The 15,860-nt window shown below is 44.5% G+C and overlaps 1 protein-coding gene across 7 annotated transcripts in view; it reads left to right on the top strand.

Moving 5' to 3' along the window:
- SLC25A13 (solute carrier family 25 member 13) overlaps positions 1–15,860 on the top strand; it is a 332,699-nt gene that overhangs the window by 78,124 nt on the left and 238,715 nt on the right. For 4 of the 7 annotated variants that reach the window (XR_003795234.1, XR_003795232.1, XR_003795233.1 and 1 more), the window contains exon 1: positions 7,192–7,359. The exons of 1 other annotated variant lie outside the window; for it this stretch is intronic. Coding sequence is in view for 3 of the 6 variants with exons in the window: in XM_029233548.1 (XP_029089381.1) it covers positions 7,345–7,359 (15 nt within the window). In the remaining 3 variants the exon portion in view is untranslated. Of the gene's footprint in view, positions 1–7,159; positions 7,360–15,860 lie in introns of those variants that run through there. 2 more of the 7 variants (XM_029233546.1, XM_029233547.1) reach the window with 1 other exon arrangement.

Raw genomic sequence — 15,860 nt, forward strand, 5'->3', positions numbered from 1 at the left:
TCCCCCTCAAAAGTCATATGTTGAAATACTAACCTCTAGTGCCTCAGAATGTGGCTATATTTGGAAATAACCACATTCTGAGGCTAAATGTGGCATTTAAATTGGTAATTAATGTTAAGTGAGGTCATTAGGGTGGGCCCTAATCCAATATGACCGGTGTCGTTATAAGAAGAGAAGATTAGGACACAGATATGCACACAGGGAAGACCATATGAACACACAGGCAGAAGATGGCCATCTACAGCCAAGGAAAGATGCCTCTGAAGAAATGAACCCTACTGATACCTTGATCTCAGACTTCTAGCCTCCAGAACTGTGACAAAATAAGTTTCTGTTGTTTAAGCCACCCAGTCTGTTGTATTTTGTTATGGCAGCCTCAACAAACTAATTAATTGACCTTAACATTGGAAGGTTATCCTGGATTATCTGGGTAAACCTGATGTAATTACAAGGGCCCTTAAATGTAAAAAAGCAAAGCAGAAGAGGAAATCAGAGTGATGTGATATGAGAATGAAACAGGAGGGAAGGGGGCAGGGCACAACTTTTAAAAGAATGACATAGGGACTCACATGGTGGTGCAATGGTTAAGAATCTGCCTGCCAATGCAGGGGACATGGGTTCAATCCCTGGTCTGGGAAGATCCCACATGCCACACAGCAACTAAGCCCATGTGCCACAACTACTGAGCCCTCACGTCACAACTACTGAAGCCCATGTGCCTAGAGCCCGTGCTCCACAACAAGAGGAGCCACCGCAATGAGAAGCCTGCACACCACAACAAAGAGTAGCCCCTGCTCACTGCAACTAGAGAAAGCCTGTGCACAGCAATGAAGACCCAACGCAGCCAAAAAAAAAAAAAAAGAATGACATAGCCGTAAGACATGACTAAAACTGGTTAAAACTAATTAGATCCAAAATGGTGGAAAATTTGAATTCCAGTGGACCTTGAGCCTTATTATACACTCATTGTAATACATTAGCATCTAAATGACACACCCACCAGTGCCATGACAGTTCTGAGGCTGACCATCAAAGATCAAAAAGTGGGTGGTGGCCCAATTTCTGGAAATCTCTGCCCCTTCCCCCAAATAACTGGAATACTCCTCTCATTCATTAGCCTATGAAATTACCCACCCCTATAAAAACTGACAGCCCTGTACCCTGGGGCTGCTCTCACCTTCTGAGATGGCTCACACTCTGTCTGTGGAGTGTGTTTCTCTCTAAATAAATCCACTTCTTACCTATCAATTTGTCCCTCACTGAATTCTTTCTATGACAAGACATCAAGAACCTGAGCTTCATGGACTTCCCTGGTGGTCCAGTGATTAAGAATCTGCCTGCCAATGCAAGGGACATGGGTTCGATCCTTGGTCTGGGAAGATCCCACATGCTGCAGAGGAACTAAGCCTGTGCACCACAACTACTGAGCCTGCACTCTAGGGCTCATGTGCCACAACTACTGAGCCCATGTACTGCAACTACTGAAGCCCGCGTTCTCTAGGGCCCACATGCCACAACTACTGAGCCCACATGCTGCGACTACTGAAGCCCACATGCCTAGAGCCCGTGCTCCGCGACAAGAGAAACCACCACAGTGAGAAGCACATGCATCTCAATGAAGAGTAGCCCCTGCTGCCCACAACTAGAGAAAGCCTGCACGCAGCAATGAAGACCCAACGCAGCCAAAAATAAATAAATAAATAAATACATACATACATACATAAAAATTAAAAAAAAAAGAAGGAAACTGAGCTTCATTAAGTCCTGAGACCAGGTGTGTGATCTCAGTTAAAAGACTGTAGTTCAAGTCCCAATCTGGGTTCTGGCTGGGTTCAAGTCCTGGCCCATGGGTTCAAGTCCCAATCTGGGTTTTGGCTGGATTTGAGTCCCGGTCCTGGTTCAGGTCTCAATCTGAGTTGCATGGTTTCAAGAAGAGTTGGACCTGCTATTGCTGGTTTTGCAGATGGTGAAGGAAGGTCATGAGCCAAGAAACGTAGGTGCCTTCTAGAAGCTGAAGCAGCAAGGAAATGGATTCTCTCCTATAGTCTCCAGAAAGCAACATAGCCCTGCTGATACCTTTATTTTACCCTTTTTTGGCCTGCTGAAATATAGAACTGTAAGATAATAAATTTATGTTGTTGTGGGGTTTTTTTAAATTGAGTTTTGTTTATTTACAATATTGTGTTAATTACTCCTGTACAGCAAAGTGATTCAGTTATACATACACACATATATATATATTCTTTTTTTAAAATATACTTTTCCATTATGGTTTATCATAGAATATTGAATATAGGTCTCTGTGCTATGCAGTAAGACCTTGTTGTTCAAACACTAAGTTTGTGGTAACTTATTATAGCCGCAATAGGAGACTAATACTGTTACTGAATACAAGTTCCTGTGCCTGATGCACAGTGAGGCCAAACAAACCAAAACATTGGTGTTTGGAGCAGAGAAAGGTTTACTGCAGGGCCAAGCAAGGAGAATGGGTGGCTCATGCTCAAAAACCCCTAACTCCCTGATGGTTTTGTGGGAGAAGTTTTTAAAGGCAAATTTGGGGTGAGGGCTGCAGGGTGTGTGACTTTCTTCTGACTGGTTGGTGGTGAGGTAACAGGGAGGTGCTCCAGGAATCTTGTGCTGAGCCTGAAGTTACCATCTTCCACCTGGGTGGGGGCCTTAGTTCCTACAGGAGAACTCAAAGATATTGTTATGTATATTCCTTCAGGAGGAACTAGGACTGTGTTCCAAAGCTGTACAACTGTTTCTTGACTGCTCCTCCATTGTTTCTGCATTCCCTCCCTTCTCTGATTAACAACTGTTTATTTTTTTAATAAATAAATGAATAAATTTATTTATTTTTGGCTGTGTTGGGTCTTCATTGCTCTGCATGGACTTTCTCTAGCTGTGGGGAGCAGGGGCTACTCTTTGTTGTGGTGCGCAGGCTTCTCATTGCGGTGGCTTTCCTTTTTGCGGAGCATGGGCTCTAGGCGCACAGGCTTCAGTAGTTGTGGCTCGCGGGCTCTAGAGTGCAGGCTCAGTAGCTGTGGCGCCCAGGCCTAGCTGCTCCATGGTATGTGGGATCTTCCCAGACCAGGGCTCAAACTGGTGTCCCCTGCATTGGCAGGTGTATTCTTAACCACTGCGCCACCAGGGAAGCCCATTAATTTTTTTTTTTTTTTTTGGCTGCATTGGGTCTTCATTGCTGTGCATGAGCTTTCTCTCTAGTTGCGGTGAGCGGGGGCTACTCTTTGTTGCGGTGTGTGGGCTTCTCATTGCGGTGGCTTCTCTTGTTGGGACTTCCATCGTGACGCAGTGGTTAAGAATCCTTCTTAGCTTCTGGTGGTAGCTGTTGACCCTTGGTGTCCTTTGGTTTGCAGCTGTGTCACTCTAATCACTGCCTTTATTGCGTGGCTTCTCCTGGTGCGTTTCTGTGTCTTCTTATAGGGACACCAGTCATAGTGGATTAAGGGCACATTCTACTCCAGTATGACCTCATCTTAACTAATTACATCTTCAATCTCCAAATAAGTCACATTCTGAGGTCATGAGGATGTGTTTGGGGGGGACACAACCCATAACATGGCCCCTTCAGTCAAAATTCAGTGCCAGCTACTTTTATTTTTTAATTTTTTATTATTTTTTATTTTTATTTTTTGCGGTACGCGGGCCTCTCACTGTTGCGGCCTCTCCCCTTGCAGGGCACAGGCTCTGGACGCACAGGCTCAGCGGCCATGGCTCACGGGCCCAGCCGCTCCGCGGCATGTGGGATCTTCCCGGACTGGGGCACGAACCCGTGTCTCCTGCATTGGCAGAAGGACTCTCAACCACTGCGCCACCAGGGAAGCCCAGTGCCAGCTACTTTTAAACGGTAGGGAAGAGGGTGGTCTGGAGACAGGCAGGAGGGACAAGTATGACATAAGTCACTTATTAGGAGGGCACCTAAGCCTGTCAGGACAAGACAAAGTAGCAGGTGCCCAGCCAACTTATACTTTATCCTTTCAGATGATGTTTCACATTGTTTATAGGTCATGTGGAAGTCAAGGAGCATCCTTCCTATTTCAGGAAGAAAGCTTAATTAACTGAGTCTGACTCCAAATGTAGGTTGAAATACACTTTTATTCATATGTGGTTACATTTGCATCCATAGTGTGGTAGGTTTGGTGGGTGGACTAATGGCTCCCCCCAAATGTCCACATCCTAATCCCTAGAGCCTATGAATATTACCTTATATGGCAGAAACTTTTTTGCAGATGTGAATATGTTGCGGATATGGAGGTGGAGAGATTATCCTGGCTTATCTGGGTGGACCCTAAATGCCATCATAAGTGTCCTTATGAGAGGGAGGCAGAGGGCTATCACAGACAGAAGAGGCAATGTGAGGGAAGCAGAGTCAGAGAGCGAAGATGTTATGTATGCTGGCCTTGAAGATGGAGGAGGGGGCCATGAGCCCCTGGAAAAGGCAAAGAAACAGATACTCTCCTAAACCTTCTGGAGGGAGCACAGCCCTGCTGACACCTTGGTTTTAGCCTCTTAAGACTCACTCTGAAATTCTGACTTCCATAATTGGAAGAGAATAAATTTCTGTTTTTGTAAGCCACCAAGTATGTGGTCACTTTGTTGAAGCAGCCATAAAAAACTTACATACAGAATGAGATTCCTTGTATTTAAATTCAAATATGACTCTCTTTACATACACACATAAAGACATCAAGACTTGAAGAAAACAACAGTAAAGTGTTAACAGTAGCTAACTGGTGGAAGAAATGTGAGTGATTTTCTTGTCATTGCTATGATTTCCTGAATTTTCCAAGATTTCTAGAAAACATCTACAGATTCTTGATTCTTTTTCTATTTTTGTCTTTAAAAGTTAAGGGAATATTATTCAGTCTTTAAGAGTCTTGCAGTTCTGGCACATGCTAAAAAACAGATGAACCTTGAGGACACTATGCTAAATGAAATAAGCCAGTCATAAAAAGACAAATACTATATGATTCCATTTTTATGAGGTACCCAGAGTAGTCACATTTATAGAGACAGAAACTAAAATGGTGGCTGCCAGGGGCTGGGGGGAGGGAGGAATGACAGTGGTTGTTTAATAGGCTTAAAGTGTTAGTATTGCAAGATGAAAAGCGTTTTCGAGATTGGCTGTACTACAATGTGCATGTGCTTAACACTACTGAACTGTACACTTAAAACTGGTTAAGAGAGTAGATTTTATGTCATATATATGTTTATCAACATTGAAAGTTTTTTTAAAGTTCATTTATATTATAAAAGGAGAGCTTCAGTGATACCCTTAAAAACAGATATGCAGTATACGATGTGATCTTGGTTACGTGAGGTTGTATTTTCTCTGCACCTTTTAAAATCCTTTACAGCAGCCAGGGCTACCCTGTGAGTGAGCTTTAAACTTGTCCCGCGCTTTATCCTTTTCTTTATCAATTCTCCTGTTTTTGCTTTTGTCTTTATTCTTTCACTCCTTTCATGGTCTTTCTCTGCTGCCTATGAACACATTTGAGGCTTCTGGGTCTTTGTTAGACTTCTTGAGAGTATGTTAACAAATCATTCCTTTTTGAAATGCTTCTTTCTTTGGCTTTTACAACGTCATTTGTATATTTCACATACACTCTCCTTACAGAGAAGAGGCACACACTTCAAAACACTCCTCCTGTATTACTGATGGCTGGAGTCTTTCTAACATCTACACCAGAGGCCACTGTGCAAGACTGGGTGAGTTCCTTTCTCTCTCCCACCCCCACATATGATCAGGCACCACGCTGACTAATTTTACCTCCTATGTGTTCCTCTAGCCCTATCCCATCTGTGGTTTCAGGCCTTCAGCCTGTCTTATCTGAATACTCCAATAGTTTGGTCTTACCCCATTCTCTACACTGTAAGCAGAGGGATCCATCTATACTGTAACCCTGGCCACGCCACCTCCCTTAAAGCCCTTCAGTTAAGGTGCACACCCTTCAACATGGCACCCAACATCCTCCAAGACACAGTCCCAACCTGCCTGCTCAGACTCTACGTCCACCAGTTCCACAGCCTGTTACCTTTCATGACTGATCACTTTCATAACTTGCTGTGTTTCCTCAGCAATCTCTGGACCTCCTGCTTCCCCTCCTTATTTCCTCTGGCTGGAAAACCGTCCCCCTCCACTTCACTGGACTGATGCGCATCCACAGCTTAGGCATCATGTACTCTAAGAGGCTTCCCCAGTCCTCAGCATTCCCATAGTGCCCTGGGAAAAGGCTGTTGCCTTAACAGTTTATATGGACATTAACTGTGTGCTTGCTTTCCCACTAGCTCTTTAAGGGCTGGGACCATCTCTCAAGTCATTCTGGGGTTCCAACTCCTAACACAGTGCCTGGCATATAGTAGGCACTCAGTCAGTGTTAATTAATTAAAATGATTAGTAATAAACACTTTTGTTGATAGGTTATATCCATAATCCACAAAACATTTAAAGCCCTTTTCACTGACCACCATTGCCTTAATTATAAATTTTGGTAGCAGGGACAAATGAATGAAATTCTTATAAAGAGGAAGAAGACCTCTGGGGATTATACATTCGATTTTTCGATTAAAATTTTGACCTGTTTATTTTAGTAGGGCCTATTTTTGGGCGTGTGTCTTTGACTTCTACAGCCCTACTATGCAGGGCTGAAATGAAGTAGCTCCATGTTCTGCACTACATACAGTTGTTTGGTACTTCGAGTTTGCCAGATCTGACCTAAAAGTAGACTTGCCAGAGACATTATTTTGCTATTTCCGATAGACTAGTCAATGCTTCGGGATTCCTTATAGCAGAGAGGAGCCCCTTTGAAAGGGAACACCTGGCTACACACGGCACCAAGTGTAGTTCTCAACTTCCCCAGGCTGTGTGCCCCGCCTGTGGGTCTCGAGGGCCCTGGAGCAGCCCCTAGAAGCAGCCAAAGCCAACAGCTTCCCTCGTGAGGCCACCTGATCCCAAGAGACAGGCTTGCACCACGCCACCCGCCCTCGGCCCCACCACAGAAGTCGCCGCTGCTGGACAGCGGAGCCGGGGTCACGTGCGCGGGTCCAGTCCACCGCCCCCAGACCCGGGCCCGCCCCGGCAGAAGGGCAGAGGCTATCGGGATCACGCGCGCCCCGGCGGCCCTGGCCGGGCCCAGCCAATGGGCTGGCGGCGCCCGCATGACCCGCGCCGGCGGGAGGGCGTGGGGAGGCAGGCCGGGAGCGCACGCTGCCAGGCTGTATCGCCGCTCCCGCCGCCGTCGGGACTGGAAGTGAGCGGCCCGGGCCCGCAGCGCCAGCGAGCCGGTGAGAGCGTCCCGCAGCCTCCCGCACCCGGTGCAAAGCATGGCGGCCTCCAAGGTAAGCGTCGGCCCGTTGGCCGGTTGCCCTGGGGGGCGCGAGGGGCCCGGGCGTTCACGTGCCGGGCTGGTGCAACCGGGAAAGCAGAAAGAAAGGGGCGCGGGGCAGCTGTTCCACCTTGCAGCAGAGGGAGGAGGGAGGTGCCCGCCCCTCCCGGGCAGCACAGACCGCCGGTGCGGAGAACGGGGACCGGGGCCCGACCTTGCAGCAGGAACTTTGCTGGCTGGACCCTCCCACTTGGCCCGGGCGGGGAGTCAATGCCGGGCCTCCGCCCGGCGGGCCGAGCCAAAGCCGGTGAGCAGGAGCGGACACGAGCGCGTCCCGGGGCGTGGGAGTGCTCGGGGTCTGCAGGTCCGCACTGCTACCCCAGTGCACTCGCGCTCTTGACCCTGGTAGTTGTTGACCCGAGCTGCTTCCCGGGGGTCACAGCCCGCGCAGAAGCCTAATCCCATTCGGTTTCAGAGGCTCCGCCCTCTCACGGGTGGGGAAGTCACCTTAACTTCCGTTTTGGAGACCGCTTGAGAGAGTTGGCCTGCGCGTGTGTGCGTAAAAACTCCAAAGCACCCGCATCCCCCCAGGGACCCCGCTTCTCGTCCTTCTCTCCGCAAATGACAACACTTACATACCGGCCTCTAAGCCCTTGAGAGGCTTCTTTTTAGAAATGACAAAACAGATTGTCTTGGGAGCCTGTAACTCCTGTGAAGTTCTACTTAAAAGGAATTCTGCGTAAGGCGACTCATTCACTAACCCAGAGGAAAGGCAGCTCCGACAGCTTGACCTTTCCTCTTTTACCATTTCGTGAAACCTGGACACCATTTCGGCTTCTTTGGACTCCATTTCAACTTTTCTGGCAGAATACCATATTTAGTCCCAATCACTTGAATCATTGGAATTTATTGCTTTTAATTTTAAGTTCATGAAGGCAGCCCTTTAATCAAGCCTATACAACTTCTTAGCTCATTTTAAGTGCAGTGAACTTAAATATACCCAACATTTCAAACATTTGTCCTTAATCAAAACTCTGTGATAACCCTCAAGAGGAAAACATGGCCAACACATCATATTCCTATTTATTTGAGCAAACTAATCACATTTGCAATGGAAATTGTAAGCACACAGATATATTTAAATGCTGTTCTATGACTTAAGTTTCTCCATGCGTCCCGAAATCTGCAGGCTTTTCGGTGTTCCTAGATTATGTGGCCTAAGTGGCCTTTCTCTTTTCCTTAATGACTCTGAGTTCCATCCTAAGGAGTGTGCTCTGGGTATGCATGTGCAGACACGTGGGTATGTATATAACATGGGTATGTATATAACTGTTCTAGTTAGATTCTCTGAGGATCACTGGGATTCATTTTTGGAACCTACATTAGCCCTTTCAAACCCAATAGCCCTTGACCTTTTCTTTGCATTAAATTTGCATGCAATGAGTACAAGGCATGAAGTATGTTCCCTCAAGGTGACTTCTTCCAGGAGAGTAGGTGGGAGTAGATACCCATACTTCACTGTCATTTTTATGTCTGTAGATGAGTTAAATAATTTTACTTAATTTGGAGGTAAAGTGAGGAACTTAAATTGAGGAGTATGCATGTAAATGGAGTATAAGACTGATTAACTAGTTTGAAATAAAATAAATAACATGGAAGGAGGTTTAACTTTTTGGTTGTATTTTTATTAAACTGTCACTTCATATCAATAAGTGCAGTTGAATTTTAGCCAAGTAGTGAGAGTCAGGGAAAATGAAACATTTCATTTTTACTCTTTGGGAACTTGTGTTTTTGTTTATTTATTCATTTAAACTTGCCTCTTTTCAGGATTTCTGATGGCTCATGTCATATATACATATATTTATAAACCAACAAGACATATCAAAATCAAGTCAAAGTAGATGAGAAAAACAGGATAAAGGGAAAATAAGATGAAGCCAGGACTAAGGTTAGTGGAAAATAAGGATGTATGTACTTGCTAGAGGTGACTGAATTTTCTAGCAGCCAAAGCAAAGAGGAAGTGATCAGTGAGGTCAGTTACTTGGGAGAGAGGTCTCCTTTTTTTGCTATCCGAGGGCAGTTTCTCCCCATCTTTTTTTTTTTTTTTTGCGGTACGCGGGCCTCTCACTGTTGTGGCCTCTCCCATTGCGGAGCACAGGCTCCGGACGCGCAGGCTCAGAGGCCATGGCTCACGGGACCAGCCGCTCTGCGGCATGTGGGATCTTCCCGGACCGGAGCACGAACCCGTGTCCCCTGCATCGGCAGGCGGACTCTTCAACCACTGTGCCACCAGGGAAGTCCCCCATCTCTTTTTATATGCAGTGAGCAAACTGCATTCAAAACTACCTCATGACCACAAATGTATGTTTGTGGATTCCATAAGGCCATTTCTTATAGTGTTTCTCATTTTAGCTCAAGGACGGTAAATGTAGGTCCCCAAATGAGCTGTGCTAGTCCACCTTAGTCCAAGAATACCCCTTATTTAGTTGCCTTTGGGCTCTTATTAGGGTGAGGTGATTCTGTCCTCTATTAGGCAGTGCTGGGCAGCCCCAATTAAAGGCCATGCTCTTTGCTTTTTCCTGGAGCACAGATATTCCATATTGAACACAGAGCCATAGGTTTAGCAATCTTAATCTGGGGGTAGGATTGACATCCCCTCTTAAAACTTGAGGAACCTGACTAGAAGAGAATCCCATCTCAGTGGAGTGTCTAAGATTCTGGAGTGCCCAGAATCAGAAACTGGTCTTTTATTTATTCTTTTTTTTTTTGGCCACACTGTGTGGCTTGCAAAATCTTAGTTCCCTGATCAGGGATTGAACCCAGGCCCTCGGCTGTGAAAGCGCAGAGTCCTAACCACTGGACCTCCAGGGAATCCCCTTTTATTTATTCAAACGTAACTAATTTTTCATGTCCCTCTTCCTTTAAATAGTATAAATAGGAAGGCTGAGAATCTGTTCTTCGGTCTGCTTTTATTTTGATTTCTGCTTGATGGTTACTACTTAATGCAAAAGATATTTGTTTTTTCATGAAGTAACATTGATCTGAAACTTGGTATTTTGAGATGAACTCAGAAAACTTCAATTCTCTTGCTGCCGCCTTTTGTAGGAATAATCCTTATGGGTTCCCTTGGTAGATGGTAGATGATAAGTGGTCTGCCTGTACTACTAGTGTTATTTTGAGTATTTCTTTAAAAAACTTCCAAGCACTGCCCTACATGTATTGAAATGAAAATGAGTTTTTAAAATTCTATTTTATATATTTCCATAAAAAATTCATTTTTAAAAAGTAGTATTAGAGAGGTTATCCTTTTCTTGTAGTCAACGTTCCCTTTTCGTCACAGGTTGAGTTTATTATCCATTAAGAATGACGAAATTAAACTAGGCGAAACTGTTAAAAGAGATTGCTCACTGGAGTTCAGGTGTGAGAGAGGTTCAGGTATAAAACTGGACTCCAATAATTTGGGTGAGATTAACCTAGAACTAAAAGAAGAACATTTGGAGACAAGCTAAAGCATTCATAATCATGAAAATTTGGTCTGTAGTGCTAATACACTTAGTATTGCTATTCCATTGTTGACTGAGTTGTTGCCGTGATCGTTTAGAATTGTGTGTATTGTGTTCTTTCTAATGTTGCAAACGGGAATAAACTAAGGATATGAAAATGAACTGGACTCCGTTTGGACCTTCAAGAAAACCACAACCATACCACAGGCTAAATCCTCTCATGGAAGTGCCCCAGGTAGGGTTAGTGCCGTAACAAGGGCTTATGGGAGCATCAGGGAAGGAGCCCGTTTCTGTCAGGGGAGGGGAGGGAGCGTCTGAAAGGTAGTGGTATTTCAAAAGGAATAGTCAGAGGAAGAGGGAAGACCATTCCAGTGACAGGAAACAGCAAATGAAAGAAAGAGAGGTGAGAGCACCTGCTGCGTTTAGGGGATAGCAGGTAATAAAATCAACTGGAGAGTAGCTAACACTTACTATTTACTAGATGTGAGATTCAGTTCTAAATGCTTTTCATTATTAACTCGCCTAATGCCCCTAACAGTCCTATGAGTTACATACTATAATTTTTGGTTTATAGATGAAGACTCAGACACCAAGGGGTGATGTAAGTGGCCTAAGATCTGATAATTAAAAAGTGAAGAAGCTGGGTTTCAAATCAGCCAGTCTGGCTCCAGGGTCTGTGCTCTTACCCTGTCCACCATATTGTCTGCCTGGTAGTTTAGCATAATGGAGAGTAGAGTTTATGGGAGAAGGGGGAGATGGCTTGGGAGGGGAAATTAGATGCCTCTTATTTAAGACATTTATTTAGGTCTTGTAACTGTAAACCAGACTTTTATTTTTGAGAACCACTTACACAGTGCTTACTGTGTGCCAGGCACTTTCCCAAGTTCTTTACAAATAATAACTCCTTTATTTTTCATAATACCAAAAGTAGGTGTGGTCTCTTTTTGTCCTCATTTTACAGGTGAGAAAACTGAGGTCTGGAGAGGTTAAGTAATTTCCTCACGGTTATACAGAGAATAAGCAATACAGCTTGGATTTGAACCCGGCCAGTCTGTGCTCAGAGTCTCTGGCTCACCTGCCCAGGCCTTAAAAAGAAGTTCCATTTGCAGAGGTGCATGTGAGAATTCACATGTTATCAGTTATGGGCATGTGTATTTCCTGATCATTCCAGTCCAGTAGTTTGTATCTGTAGAATGCTTTGGCACTCAGTATACGCTTCATTGTTAAGTGGTTTTTGAACCAGATTGCACAGGCCAGAAATTGTCATATACTTTTTTTTTAAACAACTTTATTGAGATATAGGTCATATGCCATACAAGTCACCCATTTAAAGTGTACACGTCAATGGTTTTTTGTATCTTCACAGGGTTGTGCAACTATCATCACTGTCATTTACCTTTGTAAAAATTTTAACCCAGTGTTCACTAATTAGGACTTGGGCTATATATGTAACCTCCATGTTTTTCATGCTCCTCATCAATAATAATACCCTCTTCAGAGGTTTGTTACTGAGGATAAAATGTGATTGAGTTTATTAAGGATATTCTTCAGGTTGAAGGTGTTCTCTCCCATATGGTAAAAACGGCTAGGTATTTGATGGTATAATAATAGTATACTAAAACAGATTAGTTTTTTGTACTGGAAGGAAAGAATGTTTGAGTTGTTTTTATGCAGCCATGATGCTGGTAAGTTTCTGTGCTTCCACTGATGTTTGGATTTAGGGTTTCTTAAATTGATGGTGCTGGATGGGCCTTGGGGTTTACATAACACAGTGTTCCTCACTCCTCCCTTCGTTAATCTTGTTCCCTTTTACCAGGTGAAGAAATGGAATCCTAGAAAAGTTTGTAATTGGTCCAAGTTCCCTTGAAACCCGTTTGCTTTTTGCACTATTGCAGTCCAGGGGTTCTCAGCACATTATAGTCCTCTGGACTGGTATAAAAGTGCTGATGCCTGGGTCTCACCCAGAGGTTCTGATTTAGTTGGACTTAGGTGTGGCCTGAGCCTCAAGGTTTTTGAAAGCTCCCCAAGTGAATCAGATCTGCTTCTGAGGTTGCCAGCCACTGTTCTAGGCGGTTTTCCCTCTCTTTGCTTCAGCTGATCCTCTGATGGTTCCTTCTTGGAATAAGGAAGGAATGCAGTGAGATCAATGCAAGTCTCTGGTGTCTCAATTCAAAGGAAGGATACATAGGGGTCCCTACAAGTTGTCTTCTTTCTTGGCAATTTCTTTTCAGTCCTTCTGCCTCGTTTCACCTTTGTGCTTAGGCATCAAGTTTATATAGTTTTGTAGTTATCCTAGAATATGGGTTTTATCACCAAATTGATTGAAAGCTCCTTTTGTCTTCTGTAAGTCTCAGTGGTTTTCTGTATCAGTGTAGGTGCTTGAGGGGGGAAGTGTTGCAAAGAGCAAGGTCACCCTGGTCTTGCAGCCTTTTCCCTGGCTAACCTAGTTGGGTGCCCATGTGTTGTCAGTGTTCCCCAGTTGGGTCACAGGGCTTTACAAGTGTTGTTTAGCAAATAGAGAGCTGGGGGTGGGGAGAGGGATGGGAAGGGTTGAAAACCCTGTAGGGTAAGAAAATCAGGGAGCAGGTCTTCCTGGATATCAAGTTCTTCTGTAATTGCTGGAGTTGCTCTGACTCCTTCGGCCTCTTTGACCTTTTGTCCTACGACTGGCCTCTGCTTTGTTTTTTTTTAATGGAAACACATTTTTAAAAAATTTTATTTATTTTTGGCTGCGTTTGGGTCTTCGTTGCTGCATGCAGGCTTTCTCTAGTTGCGGCGAGCAGGGGCTATTCTTCATTGCAGTGCACGGGCTTCTCATTGCAGTGGCTTCTCTTTTTGCGGAGCATGGGCTTTAGGCACGTGGGCTTCAGTAGTTGTGGCTTGCAGGCTCTAGAGCGCAGGCTCAGTAGTTGTGGTGCATGGGCTTGTGCATGGGCTTAGTTGCTCTGCAGCATGTGAGATCTTCCCGGACCAGGGCTCGAACCCGTGTCTCCTGCGTTGGCAGATGGATTCTTAACCACTGCGCCACCAGGGAAGCCCCAGCCTCTGCTTTTGTTGAGTTCTTAGATGGAGGCATTCCTTCCTGTGTTCTCCACGATCTGTGAGGATTAGCTCTGCTGAGCATGGTCCATTCCTACTCACCCTGCCCATCATTTGCTGCTTCATAGCACTTATCCTTCCCACCATGTTTTCTTGGATCCCTTTGTGTGAATCTGCTGGTGTGGTTGCTTCTGCTTGGGATGTGCCCTTGTCACAGTGATGTAATTCCCTTGGCAAAGTACTTAATAGCAACTGAGCAAACCCTGTTTTTCATGGCCTGTTTAACCAGACCCTCTTGTTAGGTCAAGTCAACCCCATCAATGGTGGCTCTGGTCTCTTGGCTCAGAATTATTCCCAGTGGCTGATTTGTAGAGTGGTGGTCTGGTTTGTTGGTTGGAAACGTTTAAAAGATAGTGTACTCGAACTCACCATTTCCTTTGGAAATTTGCTTTGTAGTTGCATGAGTGAATATAGGCCTGGTGATTTCTTTTGACTTTAGGTGCTGACAACATAGCAAAATTGGCAGTGTTGAAATTCTTAGCAATTCAATGTAAATAAACCACTCTATTTAATGGCTGTTATTAGGCTGGTAGCTTTGTCTTGATTTCCACATGTAGTCACCGTTTCCACATGTTTTCCATGAAAACTGTTGACTTGATATGAAAGTCAGATATTTCAATATACAATTACTGTTTTATGGTAAAATGTCTTTTGCATAAGACATAAGACAGTAAAATTTGTAAGAAAATTGTCTAAGTAAGTGTAGGGGAGGAAAAAGTTTCCCTCAACTCTCTTAGGGTCCCTGGCTGGGTCTGAAAATTAAAATGACAAAGGCAGATTAACAAAAGAAAAGTATACAAATTTTGCTGAATTTTTATGTGTACATGAGAACCTTCACAAGAGAATGAAAGTGACCAGAGCAGAAAGCTTTAAACCTTTTGGACAATGAAAAATAAATTTGTAAAGAATTGACAAGACAAAAGGGAAGTAAATGGTGAAGAAGTAACTAGGAAGATAAGGGTGGGTTTAACAAGGTTTGTGTGTGCAGGTTTTTTGGCCCCAACTTCCCCATCTTTGGTGATGATTGTGTCCTCTCCTCCTGGAACAGGGACGGTACCTTTTGTAGGGGAGTTTATGACCTGTTTCAGGAAAGAAGGTTGGGGTTGTGTGTGGGGATGGTCAGAGTGACCTTCCTGTTTCTGCTGTTTTCTTAAACTCCTTCAGTTTAAGATATTGAATACGCCAAGGTGCCGCATTTTGGGGTAGCATGTCCTGAACCTCGTCAGAAGCCTGATTTGAACAGGTTTTTAGACCTGGGCTCATATTTAGTAGTTGTTCTGAGTTAGACATGATTTGTATCTGTCTGATCCCAGCCACAGTTGTAGTCTGAGATGTAGAGGACACCCAACTGCTCAGTCAGCACCCCTTTCTCATGTGGGAAAACGCTTCAAGAACTTTTTTTTTTTTTTTAATTTTAAATTAGTAGCTCTGGTTTAGTGAAAGAGCCCTGGACTAGAAGGCAGAAGAACCTGGATTACAGGTCCAGTGCTTCCACTGATGGTGAGAACGTGGACAAGTCTGACTTCTCTGGGCGCTCAGAATCCCCATGAAGCAAACAGGGCCTATCTGTGACGTCTGTGATGAGCAAATGAAGTATAACATGGGAAAGCACTTTGGGGATTATGAAGTGCTATAGGGACTGTCAAGTGATGTCTGTTGGAGACTGTGGGACGTTTCTACCTAACTGAAAACTAGGGACATAGATATTATTTGACCTACCTGAACAAAAGATGGTGTGCTTTTCTTAAGCTCGTGATCTACTGAATAGTCACCATAATGGCTAGACAGTCTGGCTGCTTCAGTAATCAGATTCTCTGAGTGGTGTGGTCCCTTCCTGGAGCCTTGCTATTAGAAGCTTATGGTCCAAGGACCAGGAACATTGGTTTTACTCGGGAGCTTGTTAGAATTGCAG

Source organism: Monodon monoceros, unplaced genomic scaffold, assembly GCF_005190385.1.
Source record: "Monodon monoceros isolate NGI ecotype Baffin Bay Population unplaced genomic scaffold, NGI_Narwhal_1 Super_Scaffold_2, whole genome shotgun sequence".
Lineage (NCBI taxonomy): Eukaryota > Metazoa > Chordata > Mammalia > Artiodactyla > Monodontidae > Monodon > Monodon monoceros.